Source organism: Notothenia rossii (assembly GCF_949606895.1).
Source record: "Notothenia rossii genome assembly, chromosome: 6".
NCBI classification, from domain to species: domain Eukaryota; kingdom Metazoa; phylum Chordata; class Actinopteri; order Perciformes; family Nototheniidae; genus Notothenia; species Notothenia rossii.
In genome coordinates, this window is record NC_136909.1 from 24,230,052 (window position 1) to 24,256,008 (window position 25,957).

Sequence of the window (25,957 nt, forward strand, 5' to 3'; positions counted from 1 at the left end):
AAATATAATCAGTACAACTTACTTTGAAGTAAATTAATGAACTTAAGTTTAAGTCGGTTTTGATTCCATTTCCATAAATCTTCTTAAATGAGTGACTTAACACTAAACAGATGAGTGGCTTGCACATGTATGAGATCTCTTGTTCTATGTAAACCGGAAATGGTCATGTAGGAAAATATCCAACTTGACCTTTGGAGGCAAAAGCCACGTCACGTTACACTCAGCACTGCAGAAACAATACCATTTTAATAAATGAAGCGTTCCTTCCTATGGGTTCACAAAGTGATGCTGTTTGAAGTTACTTTATTCTGATTATCACGCATTTGTGAATGTGCTGTAACTTCACAGTATAAATTAATGAATTATGCACTTTTAGCTTAGGTAATACTCTATTAAGGTAAATCCCTTACCATTTACACACATAATGATGTTGAATTGTTTTTTTCCACTAAACATGAAGGCAACATTATCTCGATTTATCTTGTTTTCTTTTCATCACAATTAAGTTATATTTTAAAGTAGTTGAAATAAATCCCATAAAGTGAGTGTTCACTGAGACAGAGTACAGCTTTATTAAAGTCAAACTTCAGGCATGTCTGAACTCTTCAAACTCAACTTTAGAATGAAAAAGGACAGAATCAATATTCTCAAATAAAAAGACAGTCATGTACAAAAAGAGTGTCGTCTCAACAGTCACACACATTTAGAAGCAGAATTGTACAGGCAAAAAGAGCACGCCACAGTAACATGATTCTATGCAAGTTCAATGCAAACTATTTACAAGTTCTTCAACAATATGCAGTATGCAGTAACACAGGTCGAACAGTAATCAACATGGTATTTTGTGTTCATCCACATTTGTATTGAAGCAACACCAAGAGAGATAGATATGACCCCAGTTAGAGTTACCGTAAGTAATTTTACTACAAGTAAAAAAGAGATGAGTGCTTATGAAAGTGATTTTATTATTTATTCAAACACTATTTTCTCCTTCGACAGCATGTCAATTAAAAGAGAAAGTCTGCAACATTGCACAAAAAAACAAAAGACGTCACAGTGAACTGAAACATAGCCTTTGACATACATAAGTGGGGGGCATCTTAAATGTAAGTGTATATAAAAAAATAATATCAATCCTGGACACTTAGAAAAATCCTTTTAGGCGTATTAAGGGGCCACATAAATCAGACAAACATGCTATCTCTTTAAAAAACTAATGTGGGCACTACTATGACGATAAACCAACAAAACTTCAGAGATTATTTTAAGAGAAGGAAACGATGCGCGCTGGGACACTTAAGTGGAGCAAAGGTAACACTCCTGCGTCAGCTCAGAGGGCAGAAGAGACAAACTGGCACAAAGTAATTATGATCGTGCGATCTGCAGGTGCAAACAAAGAAAGGCTGTTGCGCTGTGCAACATGGTAACAAACAAATAAAGGAACAGAAAAACCAAACATTAGTTATTCAAATCAGGCATTTAAAGATGTTCCAACTGAAGTGGATTAAACCAGTGTCTGATGTTTGAAGCATGCCATCAGCTGAACTGTCACTTTGAAAATAAAAAGGGCTTTAAGACCAGTTATATAATCACAACTTATCAGTCAGACATTTTCTCTGAAGACACAAACACAAAAGTCAAGGATGCCTGCGTTCTGAATATAAAACAGAAAAATAAAATGCATCAATAAATAAAAAGGATATTCAAGTTTAGACACACAGACCGATTTGAGTTATTAAATTAACTGAGCCTAATGACGCACCAACCTGATACTGAACATTTGGACCATTTCCTAAACCAAAATGCATCCCTCTCACATTTAGGACCAGCAAGTAATAAGCAAGTTTAATCTCTTTCTCAGAAATTGACAAAAAAAAGGCTTCCTAAAAAGGGTAAATAATAACAGGAAGACAAAAGAAAAGCAGCGGTTGAATGCAGAAGCGAGAGAGAATTTGAATATAAATGTAACACATTGTCATTTAAAGGCATTGAAGATGCAGGAAGGAAGTTTGAGCTTTTTTATGTGCTTTTTCCCCAAGATGAGTGCCTATATGTAATTAATTATTTGCATATAATTAGCATATTAAAGTCCTTCTAAACTCAAATGTGTCTTGCTAAATGGTACTTAAGTGTTTGATCTTCACTGTGTAGGATTAAATATGTATCATATTTCTAGCATAAATCATGCTTATAATTGTCTCATTGTTCTGCATTCAATGGCTCCCTATTCACCCTTTCCTTCGGCTTTTTTCCTCACAATTGGCACTCACACGATTAGGCACACAGAGATAAAACTAATGCAGTCGAATACAACGGTCAATGCAATAAACCCCAGCTTCATAAAGGTTATAATGTTCCGTTGTTGTTAAAAACCTTTTACGAGATGTTGAATAGATAAAGGGATCATTTTGAATGATGTGGTGCTGTTAAACCGTATTGCATTATACACAGAAGAGTCATTTCATTTTGTGTTTCGTTTAGGTTTGTATAAATGAGAGTAGAAGACCTATTACAAACACCAGTGAGTAAAAACTCAACATTAGGACAAACGACATCTTCCAAAAGGATCATTCAGTTTAATCAACACCTTTATAAACTGGCTTTTAACCCAAACTGAACATTATAATGTGCATGAAGGTAGATTTATTGCATTGACAGTTGTGTAAGACTATTATTTTAACCTCCGTGTGCCAAATAAACTGGAGACTGAGTGAATAAACTCCCTGCACTCGAGAAGACCCTGAATGAACTGAAATGTTTTAGATAAATTGGCACAGTTTCTCCCTGTGGCTCGTCGGGAGGCTTAAGAGGAAATAAAGAGTATTAAGGGCAGAACATACAACAAACAGAATCACAAGCAAAAGGCTGTGATCAAGTTTACCGTTCCTTAAGTCCAGGCTTTAAAGAACACACAAACTGAACTGAAACTTGACATTCCCATATTTAACTGCTTCACACTGCTTTTAACACTAATTACAGTGAGTCGCGGTACAGGGCGATGAGCAGCGGCTGTTACCAAAGTGTGGAATCATTACACCAAATGTAAAATAACAGAGAACATATGCAATGATCAAACACAGATATATAATGTAAAACTCCCCATGGTTTTTTTAAATAGTCTATTTCACTTACACCGTGGTCGAGAGCGAGACAAAGTACTGCACTGGTGATTGAAAATGAAACTGGTATAAAATGTGGTGCAATAAATACAAAACATTTTGATTTGACAGATGAGAGATTTAGAAACACTGTACAGAAGTTTGTATTTGTACATCGTACTGGACCAGACTGTTGTCATACCATTACGTCTCTAGATAACAGCCAGCCTTTAGGATGTTTTCCAGGTGGAAAATGCAAAAGTGCCTCTCACGGACACCGTCGATTTCTGTCCAAAGCAGTTTCTGCTGGCAATCTTTCCTACTTGTGCCAAAAGAAAGCAGCATCATTTAGGCCACTCTGCTCAAAGACTTCAAAAAACCCTTTCCAGCAACTCACAACGTTTCTGACCGAGAGGAAAAAAAGTTACAACACAGTTTTAATTCCGACGTTACTACAAGAAGAAGAGGTATCCATTTTGAAACACTTGTCTTATGTTCTTTTGATATACATTTCTGTATATGTATGACCTAGCTAAATTGTGTAGCGACAAGCTGTGTAAAAGTGCTTTTTCAGAAAGGTTTGGCAAAATAAAAAACAGAAACAAAAAAAATAAGCATCTAAGCGGTCACAGTACACGACGTTACTGAAATGGACTGCACTCTGGGCAGCACTTTCTACAGCCAGAACCAAGCTTAAGGCTGATAACAATACTTAGACAGCACCAGTGATCACAAGCTGAGCCCCTCCATCTACAATACAAATAACTGCTCGGAGGAAATGAGGGGACTGAACTTTATCGAAAAAACAAAATAAAAAGGATTTGTCTAGTTGTTTTAAAAAAGCGTTTCCTTCTTCCAGGAACAACCAGAGGCGAGGCTCCGTCCCTCCTGATCTTTATGTACTTTACAATATTATGAGCCAATTATGTACACAATGGCGAGTGAGACTGGCAATATGAAAATCACAAGTACTTCTGTAATGTCATACCATTACACTATACACCATTATATTTCACCTTAATAGGACTATTTTCACAAGGAGGTCTGCGTAATGTTTAACACCTAAACAAACAAACATAATACAACCACTCACCGAGATGAAGTGAGAGAATCTGTCTGTAAACATTAACAAACATAGATACTGTATATACTTATATTCATCTATATCCATTAGTATATTGAAACCATGTCTAAAGAAGGTTGGAATGTAGTGTATTTGAAAAGAATTGCACAAAATCTGTCATTTCCCCCTTTTTTTTCCTCCAGGAAGAAGAAGAAGAAGAGATTAATACGATGACGTCTGGAGTGATGATCGGCTGTGGGGGAGGGGTGGGGGGAGGGGGAGGTTTGTGGGAGACGCCGATCACGGCTTACAGTAGGTGAACAAGGAGCAGCTTCACACTCCTCCTCTTCCTCCCTACCCCTCCTCTCTCCACCCCTCCCTCCACAGAGCTCTTTGAGTTTCTGCAAAGTGCCGTATTTGACGATGTGATAACATTTTCTATTTCAACAGCTGTAACACGTAATGAGGTGGTGGCCCTCTGATGGGCGGAGGCGAGCTGTAGAGAGTGTGAGAGGTGTTTTCTGGCTAGGGAGGAGGGGAACGGGCGCATCATGATGGTCCTCTCCAATCGCTCTGCCTGCCACTGACGGCGTGGAGCTGTTCATCGACTCACCCATCGCACTGGTCAAAAAAAAATCACTGTATCCCTTTGGTCACTGCTTCGGGACAGAGGGGGATCAGAGCCCAGGAGCGCACTTTTCAGGGGGATGAGGTATTGAGGGGGCTGAGGTGTCACTCTGAAGCCGGCTCGCCCTCCTCCGGCTCCTCCTTGACGCTGACGGGGCTCAGGGCGGAGCGGCGGGGGAGGGTCAGACTGGAGTTGGAGCCCAGGGGACTGGCGGGGTTGTGACTGGAGCAACAGGGACGTCCTTCGAGGGAGGAGGAGGTGAGCGCCCCCTCCTCGTGCTCCCGGCAGAACGAGCGAGGGCAGAAGTCACACAGAGACGATGCCGGGGCGCCGCACACACTACAGTCGTGCCACGGACATTCCCAACGTCCTGCAGACACACATGGAGATCATTATGAGGACAAACCTGTCGGTAGATGCCCCCCAAATAAACGAGGGCTCAAGAAGCAAAGGCACAACTTTGGTTTTGCATTTGGAGTGGGGGATTGATCAAATGCAGATTTGAGACCCAGAAGTAGAAGTAGGAACAAGGAGAACAGAATTGTAACTGAGGACAAGGACATGCTGTGTTTGTAGTTTATTTTTAATTATGTGCTAGCTCTCTCTAAAAAATGGATTTCATTCACTTTTTTTCTATAATTTTAATGAAGGTAAAAGGAATTGTGTTGTGGTGGTCAAACCGTTAAAAAACTTACACTCAATTAAAAAAGAAAAAGCTCTTTCTTTAAAAATATTCCTCTGGATAATCGACAGCGCTCGCCGTCAACTTTTTTATTGGGTACTAAAAGCTGATGAAATGTTATTTTGTAATTTGGACGAATTAATCTGACAAGTCCGTCTTTACCAACCTGGTCTGTCTACAAAAGGTCTCTCAGAAACCTCTGGGGTGGTGAGAAAAAAACGTTTTACCACATTCTTAATAGTAAATGACTGTTTACATTTACCTCTTCAGGCCTTTAGATAGAAGGATTCTTGCTAGTGACTTACAAAAAGGCATCGCAAGAACAGGGGGAGAGGAGAACTGACTGAATTCGGTTGAAATAAACAGGAAAAAAATCTGCAAGACTTTAACATTGTGCGCATAAACATTTCAATGTTCAACACACACAAAAGGTAATTGTGTCATTACCGTAAGGAGGCTTGTTGAGGTTGAGACAGTGCAGATGGTATGCTTTGGGACACTCCTTCCTGTCACACATCACCAGCTCGCCTCCCTCTCCGCAGCAGAAGCAGAAGTATTCGTGGCAGTGTTTGCTCTCCGGACGCAGCCTCCGCTTCTTCGGCTTCAGCTTGGCATTCCTGGCCTTCTCCTCTTTCTCCATCACCACAGCACTCTGGAAGAAACATTATAGATACATTATTAAATGATATCAAACACAGGAAGAACTGGATTCCTGACGAGAGGTCACTGCACTCACCGTTGGCTGCACCCCGAGGAACCCCGAGCAGTTTTCTGAGCCGCAGTGACAGGACGACCTCCTGTTGCCCACACAGTGCAGGTTGTAGTTGAACGTCAGCTCTGTTTCTGCAGGAGTACCAGAGACAAGATTCACAACAGATGGATCATCAGGATCATAAACACACACTGTGGAAACTAAATAACCCCATTCTTCAAGAAAAAACTAACCGGAAAACACTTTTTTACATACATTAATTTCAGCTTAGGTTTTTAAGCTGTATACCAAAACAAGGAGATTTAAAAAAAGAAAAAAAAAAGCCTTATAACTTTGAATTTGACTTGATATTCAATTGCTTCCCAGTTAACCCCTTTTGTTTTTCACATGCAATTTGTCTTGTAGAACTAAATTATAAGAACATAATGAAAAATCTTTTTTATATAGCGCTTCTCCTGGTGCACAAAGTGCAAACATGATTTAGATATTTCAGATAAAACACAGCGGTCTGATAGTGATCATGATTACCATGGGGAGTTTACTGAGTTTTACTGAGTGTGGTAGTTGTTACCCAAATCAAACCATTTCAACTATAAGGCCATTTCTACAAACTTCTTGAAGCCATGTTCTTAATATATATGTAGCCATGTACTTGTACATGTACCATTATACCTGTCTCTAACAAAAACAAACTAAACTACTGAAATACTAAACATATCAAACACACTCTGAAAACTAAAGCTTAACCTAAAAGAATTTGAAAAATGTTTTTCTATAAGTTTGAATGTAAATGTATGAATGTAACAGAATACATGTGTGTTTCTATGGGAACCTACGGGCCTCGATGTCACAGAGGGTGAAGAGTCCTATGCGAACGTCTCCGTTTACCGTCCACTTCTGTGTCTCACAGTTTGGACTGCAGCTGTGGTTCATAAACCGAGCCGGGTTCCCTTTCGGGCCAGCATCGATCACACGGTCCTACAAGGACAGATTGAACATAAAGACTGGGGGTTTAGAAATGCTTCTGAAGGTCTATCCTCTGAACAATGTTGATCAGTGTCATTGATGTTACCTTGGTGAGGGTGAGCATGTAAAAGTCGGCCACGTGATTTTCATGGGCGCGTTTGATTCGCTGCTGGCACTCCTCTGAGTCAATCACCTCTCCTACATACTCTGTGACAAAGTCACCCTGGAGGAAACAACAAAAGTCATATTTTATACAGATACCCTTAATTCATTTCATTTTATTTGTTCCGTTCATGGTATGCACAACTCAATGCATAACAATTACTTACAGAACATGTCTCTATAAACACACCATACCCGAAAAGTAGCAGGGAGAAGAAAATAATCTTATATTACCCTTTCTCAAAAGAAATTAATACATAGAAATAGATGGTCTGTCCTTCATATTTCTTATTCATAACAGTATTGTAGGAAAATAAGAGAAACACAAAAACGTACAAAAAAATACTTAGTTCCCGACAGTTAACGGAAAGAAACAACATAAAAAATGTCTTTCACTTCACGAGAAGGAACAGATAGTCTAACTCGATTTCAAAATACAATTTGACTTACATTTTTGCTTTGTTTATCTGAATGATAGGAAAATGGTTGAGACCAGAGGCCTGTACTACGAATCCAGTTCAACATACCCTGTGTATGTTTGAGTTAGCTGGCTTACCTAACCCAAAACAAACGCGCTCTCGCTAAGCGGTCCTACGGCGCTGATTATCAACTTGGTAACTCAAGCCAGGGTTTCTCTGTCCGGCTGAGTGCGCGTTCACATGAAAGGGGCGGGGCTAGCAACATTTGACCAATCACAAACATGGAGAAGCATACTGACAGCGCAGCGTCATACTTCCTGAATGAAAAGTAAACTATAATATTAGATATATGAAGAAGTTAAACTTTAAACATCCATGACTTAAATACTTTATCCAGGATAAAAGCCACATAGTTGCACCTGCAAGGTGAATACAGCTGGTAAAAGAAAAAGTGTTTGAATGCGTACATTAACAGGTTTATGATATCACTGCTGTCCAAGACATGAGTGGATCTGACTTTAATTACATTTGACTCAAGTGTTTCGTCAACTTAATGTGGTGCTTAAAATAATACTTCTGCATACAGTATGTGACACTGTGAGTGTTGCATGGCCAGATACGGCTCAGCTGACTCAGATAAGGAAATATGATACATTATGATGTGATATGATATTAATGGGGAATATTGACGTCTGCACTCACAGTGCTGCGGACTGTACGTAATGCTACTTTGAGCCGGTTACTTATGTTAACTTGTGGCAGATATTTAAGTAAGTTTTCTTAACGCTAATGTTATAATAGCCAGTTATAATAGCCAGATTGCTCTGAACATGGGAGGTGATATTCTATTAATTTTCATGTTCACACAGTCAGTTGATTTTTGCCGGCCGTCTTTCCTGCAATGGCAGTTTTTCTGTATTTCCTTTCTCCTGTAATGTGACTTGATCGCTTTAAACTCAGCACACTGAGCTCTGATTGGTCAGCAGGCAGTGCTTTCACAGAGTTGATCTCTTAGCCTGCAACCTAACCTGCTCCGGAGCATAAGTTACCATGGAGATCAAGCCCGGTAAGAAGAGAAACCCAGAGTTTTCCCTGAAGTTGACTCGCTAAGCGAAAATCCGGCTTCGTAGTACAGGCCTCAGAGCTTGATAGTCACGCTGTTACAGGACAAGTTGATGCTGTTTTTGGTGAAATGATTGAGCTCAACACCGACCTTCCTGAGAGCCTGGTTGGTGCTGAGGCCCCACCCGCGGCCGTCCGTCTGTATCACCTCCGTCTCTGCGTACAGCCGCTTGGAGAAACACTGGTTCTCACAGCTCTCACCTGCAGGACACACCTAGCAACAACAACAACAACAACATGAAGAAAAGGTAAGAAGTTGAGGTGCAATTACTCATGGCTGGTTATATTGTTCAAGAACTGTAAAACGAGTATGCACACAGACCTGTGGATGACACTCGTACTGCAGCATGCGGTTGAGACACTGAGAGTGGAGGCTGCACGGATGCTCGTCTGTCGGTCTGCAGTTGCATCGTTGGATTTCTGACAAATCAGCTACGTGCACCTGCACTTTCCCCACTGGTTTGTTGGACTGATGCAAGAAATCAACGGTAGAATCAGTTACGACACTGAAGATGAATTCAAAATAACTTTTTTTGTCTCTCTTCAAAGTGGGATACCTTGATGAGTTTGTAGGGGGGAGGTTTGCGAGAGTTGCGTTCCTGCTCTAGAGCCTCCTTGCTCTCCCTCTGGGCCTTTAGCTCCTGGAACCGCCGGGCAGCTTCTTCCAGAGCTAAAACACACAGCGACAACATCTAAGAGACTCATCCTCCCTGCATCTTTAGAAATATGCACTCACAACTGATTTGTCATAAAGAACAAAAACACTGAGGAAGAAATTACCTTTCTTGAAGGTTTTGTTGATGTTGATCTGACCCGTGACAAAGTTCTTGTCATTCTCCACGTAGGGGAAGACGCGGCCCTGGTTGATCCAGTAGTAGTCGTGGGAGCCAAAGAAGAAGACGGGGAAGTCTCCAACATCGTGACGCAGGCTCTGAATGTTTGATGGCACCAGGCGAGGGTTGCAAATCTCCGCGGGCCACCACCTGCAAGGAAAATGAGGCAGTGAAAAGTAAGACTAGTGTCTAAGTGTGGTAAAAAAAAACGAATCATACAAGCCCATTTAAAAGTTATTATAGCCTGACGTAAGCATTACACTTTTAAAAAACCTAATGAAACTTAAGAACTTACAAAAACAAAAAACTTTCACTAGCTCCTGCAAAGTCACAGATCTCTGACCTATAAGATCTACACTCATGGCTGGTAAAAATGTGTTTTTTTGGCACATGCATTATTTGTGTCCCATTACCTCATTGCAATGTAATACCATGCCAGCAGAGAATAATCTAACTATTGAGCAGAGCTGAACATGTAGTGTGCGACAGGAAAACACCAACACAGTATTTCCTTATTTTTTTCCTTTCATCTATAACATCAAATACATGGCAATTAGTACGTTATTTTTGATTGAGTGTATTTGGGTAGATATTCTATACACGTAGAGATAGTAATTGATAATAAATATAAAGAAAATTAATGTTTAAAAAAACAATAACAAATAAACCAAAATAATGTGAAGGCAATACTGATATGAAAACTTTTTTTTAAAATAAAGCAATGATTGATAATACCATACGTTCTATATTATATCAAATATATAATTGTTATGTGGATACCCTGAATGGATGTTACATATGCGTACATATTTTTAAATGCTGTAACTAGCTAATCTGTCCCTATACTGTTCATGGTTCTCACACCAAAGCACATTTGTTGCTAAAGAAAACATCTGTGATTGTTATTTTGTACTTTCATTTGAATAGAAGTAAAATATAGCATTTCACCAACTTATCCTTTACATTTCACTGTACCATAAACTGACACTTTCACCACCCTCAGCAGTCCGTCCCCAGTGCTCCTGCGTACCTGTAGTTGCCCAGTTTGACCCAGACAATCTGTTTGTAGTGAGGCTTCTTCCCCGCCCTGCAATCACTGCAGGACCACGCCCCCTCCGGCGTCTCCATCTCCAGACACTCCGGGTGGAAGGAAGCCGGGCATGTGTCGCAGCACAGCAACTTGCCTCCTACATTTGTATGGATGTAAACGTGTATGTGCGTGAATGTGTGTGTGTAAATGTGTGTTTTGAGTGTATGTGTGTGTGTGTATATGCATGCATGGTGGGAAATGGGTATGCAAAGAGAGGAGGAGTGTATGATTAGGTGATGCACCTTTAAACCTGGACAAACTCTGAATCTAATTTGCAGACAGGCCTACTAAAAGTAAAGAAGCTGAAAAGGTAATGGTTCTCCAACATCTCGTGTTAAAATAGTGCCCTTGTAGGGAAAAGTGTTTTACCTAAAGCTACAATCTTAGCATCTGGGTGATTTTCTGAAAACAAGGCCAGGCTTTAGGAGCCTGCTTGAGTGGAGGCTCCTAAGAGAGCTGTGCTCCATGGTAAAGACTGAACCCTGCAAGGAGTCTCAGTCCGTTACACCTTTCATTGCAACAATTACAGCATGTCTGGAAATCAGATTCAGAGTACTGTACCAAGAGCAGTCTATGGGAAATACATGCATCAGCACAGGAGTCAAATCAGCCAGCAAGTTAACATGAATCAGGGTTAAACTCAAACAACAGAATTATTGGCAGAAAGCAGGCATGCAGTCCTGCCAGTAAAGCAAACTTTCCCCATGACACACATCACATCCTGCACAGACCAGCTTGCATGGAATCATGTTTTTTTAATATTTTTAATTTATTATATTTTCACAAGTTTTAAAAAAGGTGTTCATTTAACTATTGCACTCATCTTTAATAATTGAAATCAAATCTAGTCCCGATTGAGATAATATTCCATCAAAGGCCGGTCAAAGCTTAAAGAAATGAGGTGAGCAACATTTCATTTCATCTGAATATTTCAGTCAAAAATAAAACTTATTGCAGTCAGCATAGAAAGATGTGAGGCTTTCAAATCAAAAACAAGCCCAGAGTGCTGAAGCAGAGCAGTGCACCCCCAGCAGCGAGAAGCTCACCAACCGCAGGCAGAGCTAACTGAGCTAATCCAGAGCTTCCAGCATCCTTCATTCGTGTAGTTTAAGTGCTGGAGGTTTGACAGCCAATCATATATTCCCAGCAGAGACATTGTCCCCATTGAAGACTTAAAAGGACTTTTGATTTATCTTGTTAATTGAAGAGATATACAAACCCAGATTGACTGTTAATGCAAAGCATAAACAAATCTCACAATGGGCCTCGTGCAAGAACCACATATACGGAACAGATTTGTTCTTCAGCGGCACGTTCAAGTCATGTTAGAGAACTTATTGCATTCACAGGTTTCCTTCTAGCGTACGAACGAAATTCACAGTGTGTTGTAAAGTCATGCTCTGATAGTCGATCTTTCTCCCCAAGAGGAAATAATGACTTATCCGACCTTTAAAATCATGATAACAATAACATATTCTTAATCTAAATGAACGTGGAGTTTTAATATGACTTTGAAATCAACTAAATATATCTATCGGTGAATAAATAAAATGGTCTATTTATATTTTACGATATTATTACAATTATTTTCAATTTTTTTTTAAACTGGCAACATCACCTCATCTAACCACGTAGTAATAAAAAAGAAAATGTATATATCTGCATACCAATACTGTTCTATTTCCCATAATTTCATGGAAATTAAAATAATCCCTCTTGGGGAATTTAATAAGAAAAAATACATATATATATATATAATTTTATTTAAATATATATAATGTATTTTTAAAACACATCTCTCTATTAATGTGGTTTTTAGGGGGGCGAAATCACGAGGCCTAGAATACACAAACTTCCTTTGCAAGATTGCATACATTTAATGAGTTTTCACATTAGTTTTTCAAGAAAATCAATGAAAGGAACGTAGAGGTTTTGGTGAGTTGATAAAACTCAGTTGTTAATAACATTAAAAGAATTACTAATGACATTAACAATTCCTATTTTGGTGTGTCCTGAAATGAGAGGTTTTGAGGAGGAATATAAAAGTGTTCTTGCATGATGCCCACTGTTATCTGTTAATGTGTTAGGGAACTTGGCTGAGGTTACTTTGCGCCACCTCATTCAATTAACTGCATATTTACCAGTTAATTCTCTTGGCACCTCAAGGCTTTGAAATGAATGATGCGTACACAAAGGGGAGCAGGCACAACACAAACACAGACCAGGGGGAAAAGGAGGAAGAGAAAAACTGTTCAGTTACCTTTCCCAACATTCTTTTTGGTAGCTGACGAAGGAGAGGGAATCATAGGTAATTTCAACTCAGCACGATTTGACTCAGTCAGAAGGTAGTGGGACTTATAGGCATATGAACTTAATATGGTGTCAGTAAGGTCTTGCACTAACAGCCCTACACAAGACACACAGGAAGAGACGGGGGTGAGCCGCAGTCAAACTCCAAATTACCCAAAATCCACACAAAAAGAGAAAGAACAAACACTCACAGTCATACACACACACACACACACACACACACACACAAACACACACACAGAAGAAACAAGTAAAACAAAGTCTGTCCTGACACAAAGAGGCCAAACAGTGCACTCAACGTATTGTCCCACAGGCAAAACATCACCTCTATTTTGGTCGAAAGTCATTTAAAAAAAAGAAATGGAAATCCTCATCACCATCAAGGACTAAAGGGACAGCTTTCAATTGAGTGCAGTGTTAAGCCTGGCTCATTCATAGTATTAGTATTGTGATGGAAAACAAATGTTACATTTAATTTCTCTGTTGTTCATAAACAACTATGCCAACATGTCATACTAAAAAGATAGATCTGATTTTATAAGAAAAGAAGGTGAAATTCCATCAAAAAGGTTGAAATAACAACATTAAGGTTGATCAGGTCCTGTTGTTGCTCCAATGTGAAGTGCAAGCAAGAAGAGAGTGGTGAGATTAAAAGGATCATTTAGATGTTGTTGAAGTTGGGTTCATGATGTGCTTATGTATAGTCAGTCTGCAGTAGATGACAGTCCGCTGACCCCAAGTTATTCTCTCTCTGAAGACACCAGACTCCATTGACGTAAACAGTCATTTGACCTTAAAGGCCACAGGAGTTGCTGTTCTACCTCGATCCGTTAGTTAGTTTGTGTTATCGGTGACCTTGGTGTAACACAAACAATCTAACCGATTAACACAATGGTAGATTTTACTTTTTTGTTTTTCTGTGAGGTAAAAAAAAGGTTTTTGTAAATGGTGTCTGGTGGCTTGAAAGACGGAATAGATAACGGCTTTAGTTATTTGAACGCCTTTCTATAAATCTCTAAAATATGTTTTGCTGCAGCCCGCTTTCAAAGCAGAACGGTGATTACCTTTTGTGCCGTAACTTCTGTCTGCTTCCAGAAACTGGTCATCTACTGTAGGTAATACACTCACTATGGATAAGTACATCATCAAACCACACCTAAAAACTATCGATTTCAGAACTTCAACATTTGTTAACTTCGTCTGTTAAGGGCCACTGCTAGGAGAGCAACACCGTTAGTGTGTGAGGTAGTGAGAGCTTACCTCTGGCACACAGGAAGCACCAGCCCACGTTGATAGGGGACGAAAGGAGGCCGTTCTTCTTGGTGCTGCCGTGGCTGCTGCAGATCATGATGTGATGGGTGAGGGCGACGCTGCCTGCCGCCACGCAGCCGTCTCCCGTGTGATAGGCCACCGGACAGCGGATACAGCGCATCAGACGACCTGGAAAGGAGGCAGAGGACGGGGACATTTGTTCAGCTTCTTGTCTCCGAGTCTGCACACGACAAGTGGAAAGTTATTTTTGACCCTGTCCCTGCGTCACATTAGTCACGTAGCTGTGAAACTGTGCAGCACGCACAGATCTGTGAAGAGATTCAATCCTGTCACTGCAGAGTTTTAATAATGGAGGACTGATTCTTTATTTTTCAAGCTGTTATCTAAGGAAACCAGAAGAAAAGGTTATACTTTTTTGTTGCCCAAGACATTCAAGTGGTTTAAATATAGTTTTGTTATCTCCTTGCTTCATTCCACATTAAAAATGAATAACATGGGTCAACATTGTGACATTGTTTTGCACAATGGTTCCCTATCGAGGGGTCCTAAAGGTCACAAGATAAATCTATAAGGGGTGGGAGATGACCAATGGGGCCCAACAGAAGATAACACTAGATACATATTTATCATTGGACTCTTTTACCTCAAGTATTTGTGTGTGAAATATTTGACACGTTTGTAGGCCTAAACACTGACACTAACCTCTTTAGTGTAACTCACATCTAAAATGGGACAAGGGGCAACACATAAACATATATATTTTATAAGGGGTCACAAGGCCAAACAGTTTGGTTAGATATATTCTGAATGATTGAATTACAAGTTAGTTTATCTTTATCACGATGCAAATACGCATATATATTATCCGTAGGTAGTTAGTTCAAGTAATAGTTCAGTCAGTATAACAACATCAACGCTGCCTTGTGCCAAAAGTAAAGCATTTAGTTGATGGTGTCAGAGTGTGACACATTTATTTCTCTAGTAACATTTCGGCATCTCCCCGTTTTAGGGTTGTTTTAAGCCATAATATACCGGAACTCTGTTGCAAACAAAGTGCATCACTTCCCTTTTTCAAACATTACCAGCAAGACAAGGAGCAATAATCTAAAGTCATTTCAAGGAACACATCAATTACTTTTTTTCTCAAATTGTCCTCAGTCTCCAGATGCCTCTCGCCTCAAACTAAATGGAGCAATTTATGTTTACCGGATGTTTGTAGCAGGACTGTCACCAAATATTCTGCAGGACATGCAGTGCAGGACTTAGTAGCCCTTTTATGTCACGTCTTTCTCAAAATCATCTCTTTCACAATTTATTTATTTTGCACTTCTCCCTCACATATAAAAGGGAAGTAAAGCCTTGACCATTGCACTCATTATTTTAGCTTTTTTCCTATTGCTTTTATTAAAAAACATCAGCTAAGTGGCCTAACGTGTAATGGGAAATGTCGATTTGTTAGTCATTTTCTTTACACTCCACTGCAGACTCAAACAGGAAATCAGACATTGTTTACCTTTACTCGCCCGCTGGAGATCTCTCTCCAAGCAGCAGGTAGAGCAGCTGTGCTGAGGGCAGCAGAAGCCCCCTTCCGAGCTGATGGTGGTGCCCGGGAGTTTACGCACACAATCCTCGTGGTAATAACAACCACAGCCAGACACGGAGCAGCGCGTCACCTCCTGGCCCGCCGCTTTACAGCTAAAACAAGAATGATTGCCTAGAAAAAGAGTGAGAGGGTGTTAGCACGGAGCAAAACACAGCAGATCTGACACAGTGAATATTATTCTGTTCGCTCACCATTTCTGCATTCCAAGCAGGTGAACCTGCCTTCAGGTAGGGACGTCAGACCGAGACAGTCCAGGTGAAACTGTCGGCCACAGTCCCCTTCACACACCACCAAACCCTCTCCGTACACCTCGCAGATCTACACACACACGGAAAAAAAGATGAATTCTATAACTGAACACCTGTAGGATTTTAGAGAGAACACCAGATGAATGACGTGCTGACCTGGCAGACGGTGTCTCTCTTGCCGGTGCTGCTGTCCTGGCGGGACAAGCCGGAGTCCACAGACTGAGTGTCTGAGGCGTCTGCATCGGCTGCTGCTGGACTGTCAAGACTTTTCCCAAATAAACCCTGAAAGGTGTGAAAACAGCAATCAGAGGCCATGCCAATGTTTTTAACTGTCCTTTTTCCTACCTATAGTACAGAATAGTAAGTAAACCAGAAAATATTCACTTTTTAATAGCGGGGAACACCAATTTTTTCATTTGAAAAAGTCACAGGTTCAAACCCCTCTGCAGTCAGCATGTCGTTGTGTCCCAGGGCAAGACACTTCACCCCAAATTGCTCCTGTGGGGATTGCCCACAGTATTGAGTATGTAAGTCACTTTGGATAAAAGCGTCTAACAAGTAACATGTAATGTAATATAATGTAGGGTTTCCCATTAAGGTACCGTGGAATGTTCTACTGCAACAATCCCCACACGCGCACACACAGTGTACCCGCGACTGTTACAATGAAGGCTCGATAATCAGCTCACGGCATATAGGTGTAAGCAGGGGTAAAGTGCTATTATTTTTTAAGTTGGGGGTGGACCTAACCTCCTCTAGGGGGGTCCGGGGGCATGCTCCCCCTTGAAGATCTTTTTAAAACATTGAAGTTAAAAGCATCAATCTGGTGCACTTTGAGAGCAACATTAAGAGATCTATGGATACATCTCTCAACACCCAGATGAAACAGAACTGTAAACAGATGTTCTTTTTCTTTATGGATATTTTACAAATCACTCCCTTATAAACAGTATTCTTGTTTTACTGTCATATAGTATTTCATAACTGTTTTTCATTTATTACTCTTATATTACTATCTGACATCACATACATCGTAGCATTAAAGTTCACAGTTTATAATTAAAATAATAAATGCCTGGCCCTCCCACGGCGCCGGGTCTGCTTGGTTGTGATGACTATAAAAAAGTTACATTAATGAAAATGCACAAATGATCAATTGAAAGACAGTATTGTCTTCTTGATTTCTAGGCCTACCTGTGGGTCGTTGAGGCCTCTGGAGTCAGAGTCAGACGTGTCTCTGTACTGAGAAGAAGTCATCTCCACATCTGTCGACGCTCTGCTTCGCTTTTTCAGAGGTTTGCAGGCGTCTGAGATCTCACTGGCTCCTAAGAAATTCATAAAGATGAGCAATAAAAAAAGGTTTTCTAAAGTAAAAAGAGTTCCAACCACAGAGGTTATGCAGGAAGCATGAAGGAAGGATTCCTTACCTTTCTGTGAACCTGTCCTCAGTGTCGCCTCAGGAGCCATCTCAGCCTGAGACAAGAAGTGCAGGTTAGTGTGGTGCTGACTCAACAGTATTGTAAAAAAACAAATGATTCTATATAGAAAATAAACTCTTTAAAAAAGGTATAAATCAGTTTGACTTATCTGAGTCATGTTCCGATTTTCTATTTTAAAATATTTAATAGTGTTTCAATCTCAAAATCCTATATCTTCAATATAATCTGTTTATTATATATCTGTGAATGTACATTCAAATCATTTTATTCAAAACAGAAATGAGCATTAACATAATAAAATATATTGCTTAGGAAAAATGTACCATAACTAATAGCCACATCCCCTTGTGTTTTTATAATGGAGAGCTGTTTTTAGTCTGAACACTAGGTCATCTGCGGAGAACCTTTACCTGCTCTTTTTTGGTTTTCTTCTTGGGGACGGGATCGTTGGATCTCTCCGACTCGGACCTGCTTCTGACCGACCGCCGCTGCAGCTTCCGCTCCTGAGAACCTGAGAATCCATGAAGGTATTGAGCTGTATCTGTTACTGACTTTACAAAGTGCAAGAAAACACACACACTGCACGTCTGTGTTTTACCCACCATGTGGACTGCTGTGGTGTGATCCAGGAGAGGAGGTCTGCTGCGTTCCTCCCTCCTCACTCCTCCGACTGGCGGGGGATTCTCTCCTCTCCTCCTCCCCCTCCTCCTCCCCTTCGTCCCCTTCTTCCTCCTCCTCCGGACTGGGCTCAGGTTTAGCTCTGCTGTCCTGTTGAATGCATCAAAATGATTCATTTGCTTACAGGACAACTCAGGATGAAATGTTCCTATCTGCATGACAAACACCAACCTCCGGTGAGCAGTAACCCAGGTCAGGCTGCCGGGCCTCTCCCTCCACTATCTCCTCCTTCTCTTCTTCTTCTTCTTCTTCCTCTTCCTCTTCTTCTTCTTCTTCCTCCTCTTCCTCCTCTTCTTCTTCTTCTTCTTCGACGACGACGACTTGCTCTTTTTTGGGAGATGGAGCTGCTTTTTTCTGCAGGAGAGGCCAATCGCACTTTGTGATCTCCACGTTCAGCCTCTTCATGGTGATGGAGAGAGGCAGCAGCTTCCTGGCAGCGGCTGTTTTCCAGGCCCTCACTGGTGGCGGCGACTCCTGCCGCTCATCGTTCTGTTTCGGGGAGCTGCTCTTACGCTGGTCGTCCCTCTGGTTCTTCTCCTCATTTGAGGCCGGGGATTTTGTGTGGTCTTCTGTGTTTGAAACACTACACTGTCTGCGTGGCAGCAGCCGTCGAGTCGGCTGCTCTCTTTCTGGTGACTTTACCGCTCCCTCTTCCTTCTTACTGATTGAACCGCTGGAGCGCCGGTTTCGTTTCTCAGCTCTGTAGGTGGGTTTCCTGCTGGACGTGCCTTCATGAGGGTCTGGGTCAACATAGATGAAGGTGTAGTTGTCAGTTCGCTCCTGCCGCGACATCAGGAGGGCATCCTCGGCGTGGCCCACACCCACCTCCCACTGAGAACGCTCCCGCTGAGGGATGGGCTTCAGAAGCTGGAGAAGGAAACATCAAGAAGAAACAACATTGTTAAAACTACTATTTTTTCACATCTCATACCGCTGTACAGAAACCTATATTTTACATTATGTGTATGCATTTCTGGATGCGTTTTATTCTTTTAATTTAAACATGATGGCCTTATTAACAATATTTTCCTCAACCAAATATGCTTGAATAATTAATGTGTTAACATTCTACAAACATACGTGGGATAATTCTGAAACAGTGCCATTATTTACTTGGCACTTTTGTATTAAATGTGAAGAATTGAATTGCTTCATTTCATTAACCTTATGATCTAAAACATGCAAGTGGTGGCGGCGACTCATAGGAATGGAAATGGTGGTTCGGAAAAGGGATCTTCAAATTGTTGTACAACAAAATTGCTGTTCGATGAATATATTAATTATAATCATTTTGATGGTGTAATATAAATAAAAGTGAATTATTCAATTCAATTATACAGTAAATAGGGTTTTCTGTGACTGTAATACAAAAACGATAAAGAGCTGCTAGTACTTTGTGTTTCTCTACAGGATTTGTGGCTTTTCGCAGAGTGTCAGCCTGAAGGTCTTCATACTGTTTCTTCCCCTGGTACAGGACTATCCTCTTCTCATGGATCCATGCTCGCTCAGCGACACTGCCAAAGAACTGGACGTGATACTCTCTGTGACCTGCACACAAACAGAGCGAGGGAAACAGGCTGTGGCTTTTGTCCTCACGCATTCAAACACTTGTGAAAGAAAAACCGGTCTGTACCTCTGGTGTTGATACGGGTGTGGACCTTCATCTGCGGGTCAGAGGAGATCATGCAGGGCCACCAAGGGTAGGTGCCCACCTTGGACCACACCAGATCTCCGATCACAAACTCCTTACAGAAGCCCGTCTCTTGGATCACTGATGGATGATGGACCTTCGGAACCTAAAGAGAAACATGAACAAGTCAGTGATGTGCTTTAAAATGCCTCAAATATTCTACAATCTACAGTAATTGGTGTTCAAAGCATTCACACTGCTGTGGAGAGCAAACAGTCATGCTCTTGCCTTGGGCATCTTTGGTTCAGTTTTGATGACGGTCTTCTGAGGCTTCTGTGTCTGGGCTGGGGGTGTTTCTGTGGGCGGGGGCTCCATGTGGATGTCCTCCGTCTGCTCTGTGGGACCTGACTGTGCTTGGCTCTGTTCCAGGTTCTGTTCCTGATCCTGGACCAGCAGCTGCAGCCGCGCACTCTTTTTCCTCTTCTCCTTCTTCCTCTCATGTCTGCGCTGCATCTGAGTGGCCTCGCTCTTCTGAGACTCATTCTGAAGTGAAGGTAGAAGAAACAAAAACAGTAGTAAGAAATCAAGTACATTTTTGTTTTTCTACATAAACGCTAACTCAAAGCTGGATCCATCTGTCTTCTGAAATCAAAACCACCTCCGATATCCAGTTCTTAAGAGAATTAAAAGTAAACCAAAAAACAAACACTGTAACAATTACATTTGAATTTCATTGAGCCAGATTATAATTGTATTTATTATGTGAAATTATTCTTCTGTGGTTACTGTTGTTTGAATGAGCTGAAATAAATAATCTATGAAGCTGGTGCCAGCCTCTAAAATGTGTGCATTTTATTGTACAAGAGTAAGCTTAATATATTTTAGTAAATAACTATTTTGACAAAGAGAGACATTTTAATATTTACCTCGGACTTGAGAAGATGACAAAGTATTTGTTTAATAATTGAAATACTAGGTACTTTTAGCACAAATTGTCCATCTGTCCAAGGTTTGGGAATTGTATTGCAATTTCAGATTGATAAATTAACGTATCTTGTAAGAAGTTATCTATGAAACGGGTTATTATATATGCTACAAAACATAAAATGCAAAAATGCTCAATAGGCTCCGCAGAAGGATAGCAGAGCTTATTCTCTCTACTTATTTGAGGGTTTATGCTCTAAATGTCATGCTTTTGCTCATGATGTTGATCGCGGTTAGTTGTGAGACCTTTGATGATTCGAGCTGTGAGGTGCACACATTACCTGCAGCTCTTGCAGCAGGTCTCCACACAGCGCAGACTCAAACAGCTCTTTCCCATTCTGATACGTCTTAATGATCTTCAGCTTGATCTCTGGAGAGCTGGTCTTCTTCAGCACGCCCCCAGGAGTGTTGGACAAGGTGAGGGAGGGCTGACAAGAAGGGGTACTGTCCACAAGGGAGGGGGGCGGACTGGAGGAAGGCAGGATTAATGGGGGAGGAGGTGGGAGAGTGTGGGTCATGATGTGAGGCGTATGGGGCATGTGGTGCTGGGAGGGCAGAGGGGGCGGCGGGGGACTCTGTGGGTGGGGGTGGTTCTGTAAAAGAGGCGGGTTCGAGTGAAAGAGGTGCGCGTGGTGCTGGAGATGAGGGGTATGGTGGTGGTGGTGATGATGGAGGTGTGGGTGATGTGTGGGCAGAGGGGGGGACACAGGAGACAAAGGTCGTTCCTGAAGACCTGGGCCTCTCAGGACCGTCCCCTCCCCCGGCAGGAGACCGTGGTCTGCGTAGCTCCGTATGGCCCCGTAGCCATTAGCCGAGCCGTTGGGGAACTGCGAGTACATGGAGAACTTGGACTGCGGCTCGTACATGCCCAGACCGGGGGGGTAGCCGTTGGAGACCTGCGACATGTCCTCCGAGGCGGACGGCGGGTAGGAGAACTCTGCATCGAGGGCAGCATCGTAGGAGGGACCACCATCCTCGCCTGGATCACTGCCGGTGTCGCAGGTGCCTTCCTGTCTGATGTTGGCGGAGTCAATGAGCTGAGGGGGTTGCTGAATTGTATTTCCCATGATCCCTTGCATGAAAGAGAAGGAGAAATCCATTGTTGGGCTCCTGCATCCTTAACTGTCTTTTTCTTTGACTGGACCTGTTGACAGATAGAAATCACACAGGTGTGAAGCAAACCGGACAAAGGTAGACTATCATTAAATCATTACTGTTTACCACAGGGTTCCCACACCCACACATTACTTTCAAGAACCCAGCAAGGCATCGTTTGAGACACTGATCAAGGTTACCGTTTGTGACACTGAGAGTTTTTATAATGAGAACTAGCAGGCTGAACAGAAGCTCACACGCAACAATTAAAAAGAGAGGCTGCTGGTGTGTTACAGTGACGGCAGACTGTGTGCTCCCTTGCCTTCTGTAACACATCAAAACAATATAATGTGCAAGGTGAGAGATAGCAAGAGAGACTATTTTACTAATTGAAGAGCTAAGCAACTTACATTTCTATTATTGCACAATATTTATAAAATCAAGAACCCTATTTTTATTAACTTACAAGGTTTTAATTTTTCCTTTCATTTTGATAAACTTTCAAAGGATTTCCCTAAACCCTAATGTATAACATTAAGCACCAGCTTGACATTACTACATCAAATCTGCTCTCTGCACTCTGTATGGACAGGGATCCTACGGCTGACCCTGATTTGCTCTGGGTCAGTGGGTTTTAGGTACTTAAATTAAACATAAATGTATTTCGGAATGTGTCATTTAGGCATAGTATGATCAGATAAATAAAAAGGGAGAATATAAAACTAAGACAGTGCCTTGATATAAGATGAAACTGCAGGCCCAGTGTTTAAAAAATGTGTGTGCACAACAAATACATGCAACATCCCCGGTTTGCTTCCAGCCAAGGACCTTTGCTGCGTGACATTATTAATATTTCCTGTCTGAATCTAAACTGTTACATAATCTGATAGGAGCCAAACTTTTCCAAATAATGTAACACTATAACATGGTACTTATTTACGACCAAATATGCATGTGTGGCATCCAGGGGACTGGGGACTTTTGAAAGTTTTACCATTTCAGAGCTCTAACTATTTATCTAAAGTAGGAGCCCAAAGAAACTCTCAGGGGTGTCTGAATGTTAGTAGACAACACGTGGTTTTGGTCACCAAGGTAAGAACAAAACTAGGCAAACAAGCCTTTATATACAGTGCCACATCTTCCTGGAAAATGTACAGAAGAACTGAAACTATCAGAGCCGAATATACAAAGGCCAAAATGTTAATGATTGAGAAATTAGCAATGTTGATCATTGCTTGAACTTGAATTTTTCACTGAATTCACATTAGAAGTTATACCTTTTATGCATTAAAACTGTTTTTTGTTACTGGATTGGATGTGCTTACTCATTTGTAGTGTGAGAAAGTTGTTTTGTCTCTTGGTCTTGTTTGTGTTTATTGTTGTAAAACTGTTTAGACTGCTTTCTTAGCCTTTTAAAAAAAGCTTTAAAACTCAATCACTTTACCTGGTTAAATAAAGGGTGAATGTAATCTCTTTCTAAAAAGTGGACAAATCCCTCATATGAGAATCACAATCAATCATGTTAAACTTAGGCCATCAACAAAATACAAAACAAATTCCAAGCAGCTCGTATTAACGATAAAGACATGTTCCTCTTCTATAGCCAATAACCAATCACCTGTGAAGTGAATCTGTTCCAAGCTAATTAATTAACCTTTATGAGTGTTTTTATGTAATCAACACAAATACATGGTGGCCTGCTATCCCAAACAAAACAAAGAGCAGCTACCAGTGCCTGCTTCAATATCTTACAACAATATCTACACTGGACACTCTTAACATATTATGGCTTTTGTAATCAGGTTAAAACGTTTGGAGCTTGCAGACTGAATGAATTAATCCACTGATTGTGCTTTAATGTGTGACCACTCAGCCCAGCGGTGGCAAAGGTGGATAACGGTGATGTAAACACCCATAAAAAGGTGTCAACTAACAGTCACTAGCTGTCTATAACGACTTGTGTTATTATTTTAGGGTTCATGTGTGAAGTGGTAACCATACCTGCTTCAAAAAGACTGCGCAGACAAAACATGTTTCACTGAATGATCTTATAGCTTTCTGCGATGTTAGCCTGAAGCTACCTGCCATCAAAAGCTAAGGGATTGTGTTAACAAAAAGATGTGGACCATTTTAACCGAGAGAAAAAAAACACGAAACCGGGGGACACGACCTGTTGTCATTGTGCACACACGACTAACCGTCCCCATTCGTTATTTGTTATCCATTAATGTTCTAAACACATGGAAGAAGATGAAAGGAGAAGCTAATGGTGGCTAAGCTAACGCTCCATTGCCAATATGGCTGCCTTTGCCCCTTTAAATCATATTGTCTGGCGTGATTATACCTCCATAACTGTCGGTTTGGAGATAAATGTGCCTGAAAATAATATACCTGCGACCCTCAAAATCATTGCAAGAGAGTGTGGGGGGACAACCACAATATGGCAAACATGTCGCTAAAGAGGAGAGCAAATGAGCAGCACAGATTTTGATGCCGAGTCGAGGGATGCAGGAGAATAATATAATTTAAAAAGAAATATCAATACCTTCAGCGAGTCCCATTCTAAACACATACACCAGCCAGCAACGGGTCCTCGTTTAATATATATGGAGTAAAAGGGAAAAAAGCCTGTAATTTAGATAAAGCGCAGGCCTTTTCGTTTTCGTTTTAACGCAATTCTCTACAGAGAGGAGGAGGGGTTGTTACGCTATCTGGTCGCTGCCCAATCCCAAAGCCTGGCTCTTCTTCCTCAATGTAGGAGCATTTAGTAGAGACACTGCTTCACGTAGATATGTTTAATTCTCTCCCCCTCCACTGTGCAGTCTTCTTCTAAATGTTATGATATTAATGATCATCTCTAGCTCCCTCTTCCTTTGGTTTAACAAAATCACACTGCTTTCATTTTTTAGTCCAGGCCTGGTGGTCGGTCCCTACTGCAGCTCAGCGCCAAAATCTCACGGAACGGAGGGGTTACGAGTAGCACTCCGGGATGTGTAGTTCACTTGTGATGGCAGCTACTTTCAAAGGAAAAATATGTTAAAATGTTTCATACTTGTCAAACCTACAATGATATTAAACAGGGATGTCATGTGTCATGTCGGAAGGAAGGCAATGTAAACATAATAAACAAATTAAAAAAGAAACTGTTTGAACGTTTTAATTTCAATAGTGTCATATTATTTAAGAATAAAAGGTGTCAAACAGAAGTGCACCAATAATAGTTTTGATTATTTTATTGCACCCTGATCACAAAACGCGATGCAGAGGTTACGTTTGCACCAGCGTCTCTGATTGGCTTTTATACGCCTCCTCGCCTGATCAGTAGCTGAGAGGAGGGCCACATTAAAGACGTCTCACTCTGACTCGTATTCCTGGTTCCACATTTGTTGATCCACAGTCTTCATTTGTGGGCAACACATGGCTTTTTGGACAATTTTTCTGGCTTTTAAAACAAAAATACAACACTTTAAAAACGTACAAAGTACAAAAATACAACCGTTGATCTTTATTTGTTATACTTTTGTTTATGACAAAGTTTATTTACTTTGTTATATACAGAGCCGCTACAACACAATCTTTAACTATTTAGTTTAGACTAACTGTGTTAGCCCAGTGTCTGTGGACTTACCTAGATAGAGAACGTGACAATTGATCCTGATATTTGGCTTGATGAACACAAATACAAAAGGTAAAAGAGATATTGGCTTCGAATCAAATTTGATCAGCAAATTTTTCTTGTAACAAAAGCATTAGTAAACCAGAGGATGTCTGGTCAAAACATACACTGCAGGTGACATATTGTATTTCTTGTATTTCTATTGTAAGTGGCCAGTGACCACAACACAAAAATCCAGCAATCCCTTTGAAAAAACTGTTACCTAATGTGTTGCAGAAAAAATAATACTGAACAACTACTAAAACTA

General features: G+C 40.9%; 1 protein-coding gene across 7 annotated transcripts; it reads right to left on the reverse strand.

The window, feature by feature from the left end:
* Positions 1-548: 548 nt before the first annotated feature.
* Positions 549-24,905, reverse strand: nsd3 (nuclear receptor binding SET domain protein 3). 7 transcript variants are annotated; one of them, XM_079688882.1, is made up of 26 exons: positions 24,580-24,905; positions 21,221-22,083; positions 20,244-20,498; positions 19,959-20,121; positions 19,719-19,873; positions 18,497-19,192; positions 18,250-18,415; positions 18,058-18,158; positions 17,636-17,681; positions 17,403-17,533; positions 16,365-16,490; positions 16,152-16,278; positions 15,871-16,071; positions 14,346-14,525; positions 14,150-14,212; positions 13,036-13,182; positions 10,716-10,872; positions 9,633-9,835; positions 9,410-9,522; positions 9,175-9,321; positions 8,944-9,066; positions 7,256-7,372; positions 7,020-7,161; positions 6,208-6,314; positions 5,919-6,123; positions 549-5,159 (listed from the first exon to the last, which is right to left on the reverse strand). In XM_079688882.1, the coding sequence occupies exons 2-26, from the start codon at positions 22,037-22,039 to the stop codon at positions 4,894-4,896; spliced, it is 4,956 nt and encodes a 1,651-aa protein (XP_079545008.1). In that variant the 5' UTR covers positions 22,040-22,083; positions 24,580-24,905; the 3' UTR covers positions 549-4,893. The 7 variants fall into 7 exon arrangements, with proteins under 7 accessions (XP_079545008.1, XP_079545009.1, XP_079545011.1 ...); XM_079688883.1 differs by having other exon boundaries at positions 14,150-14,194; positions 24,580-24,904; XM_079688885.1 differs by having other exon boundaries at positions 13,036-13,059; positions 24,580-24,903.
* Between the last annotated feature and the right edge of the window lie 1,052 nt (positions 24,906-25,957).

Excerpts from the sequence above, each read along its gene's own strand:
- nsd3 (XM_079688882.1), bottom strand. The coding sequence starts at position 22,039 with ATGGATTTCTCCTTCTCTTTCATGCAAGGGATCATGGGAAATACAATT. Across the intron at positions 9,067-9,174 it reads AGTACGAGTGTCATCCACAG|GTGTGTCCTGCAGGTGAGAG; the intron begins GTCTGTGTGCAT and ends TGTTGTTGCTAG. Across the intron at positions 6,124-6,207 it reads TCCTCGGGGTGCAGCCAACG|AGTGCTGTGGTGATGGAGAA; the intron begins GTGAGTGCAGTG and ends TGTTTCTTCCAG.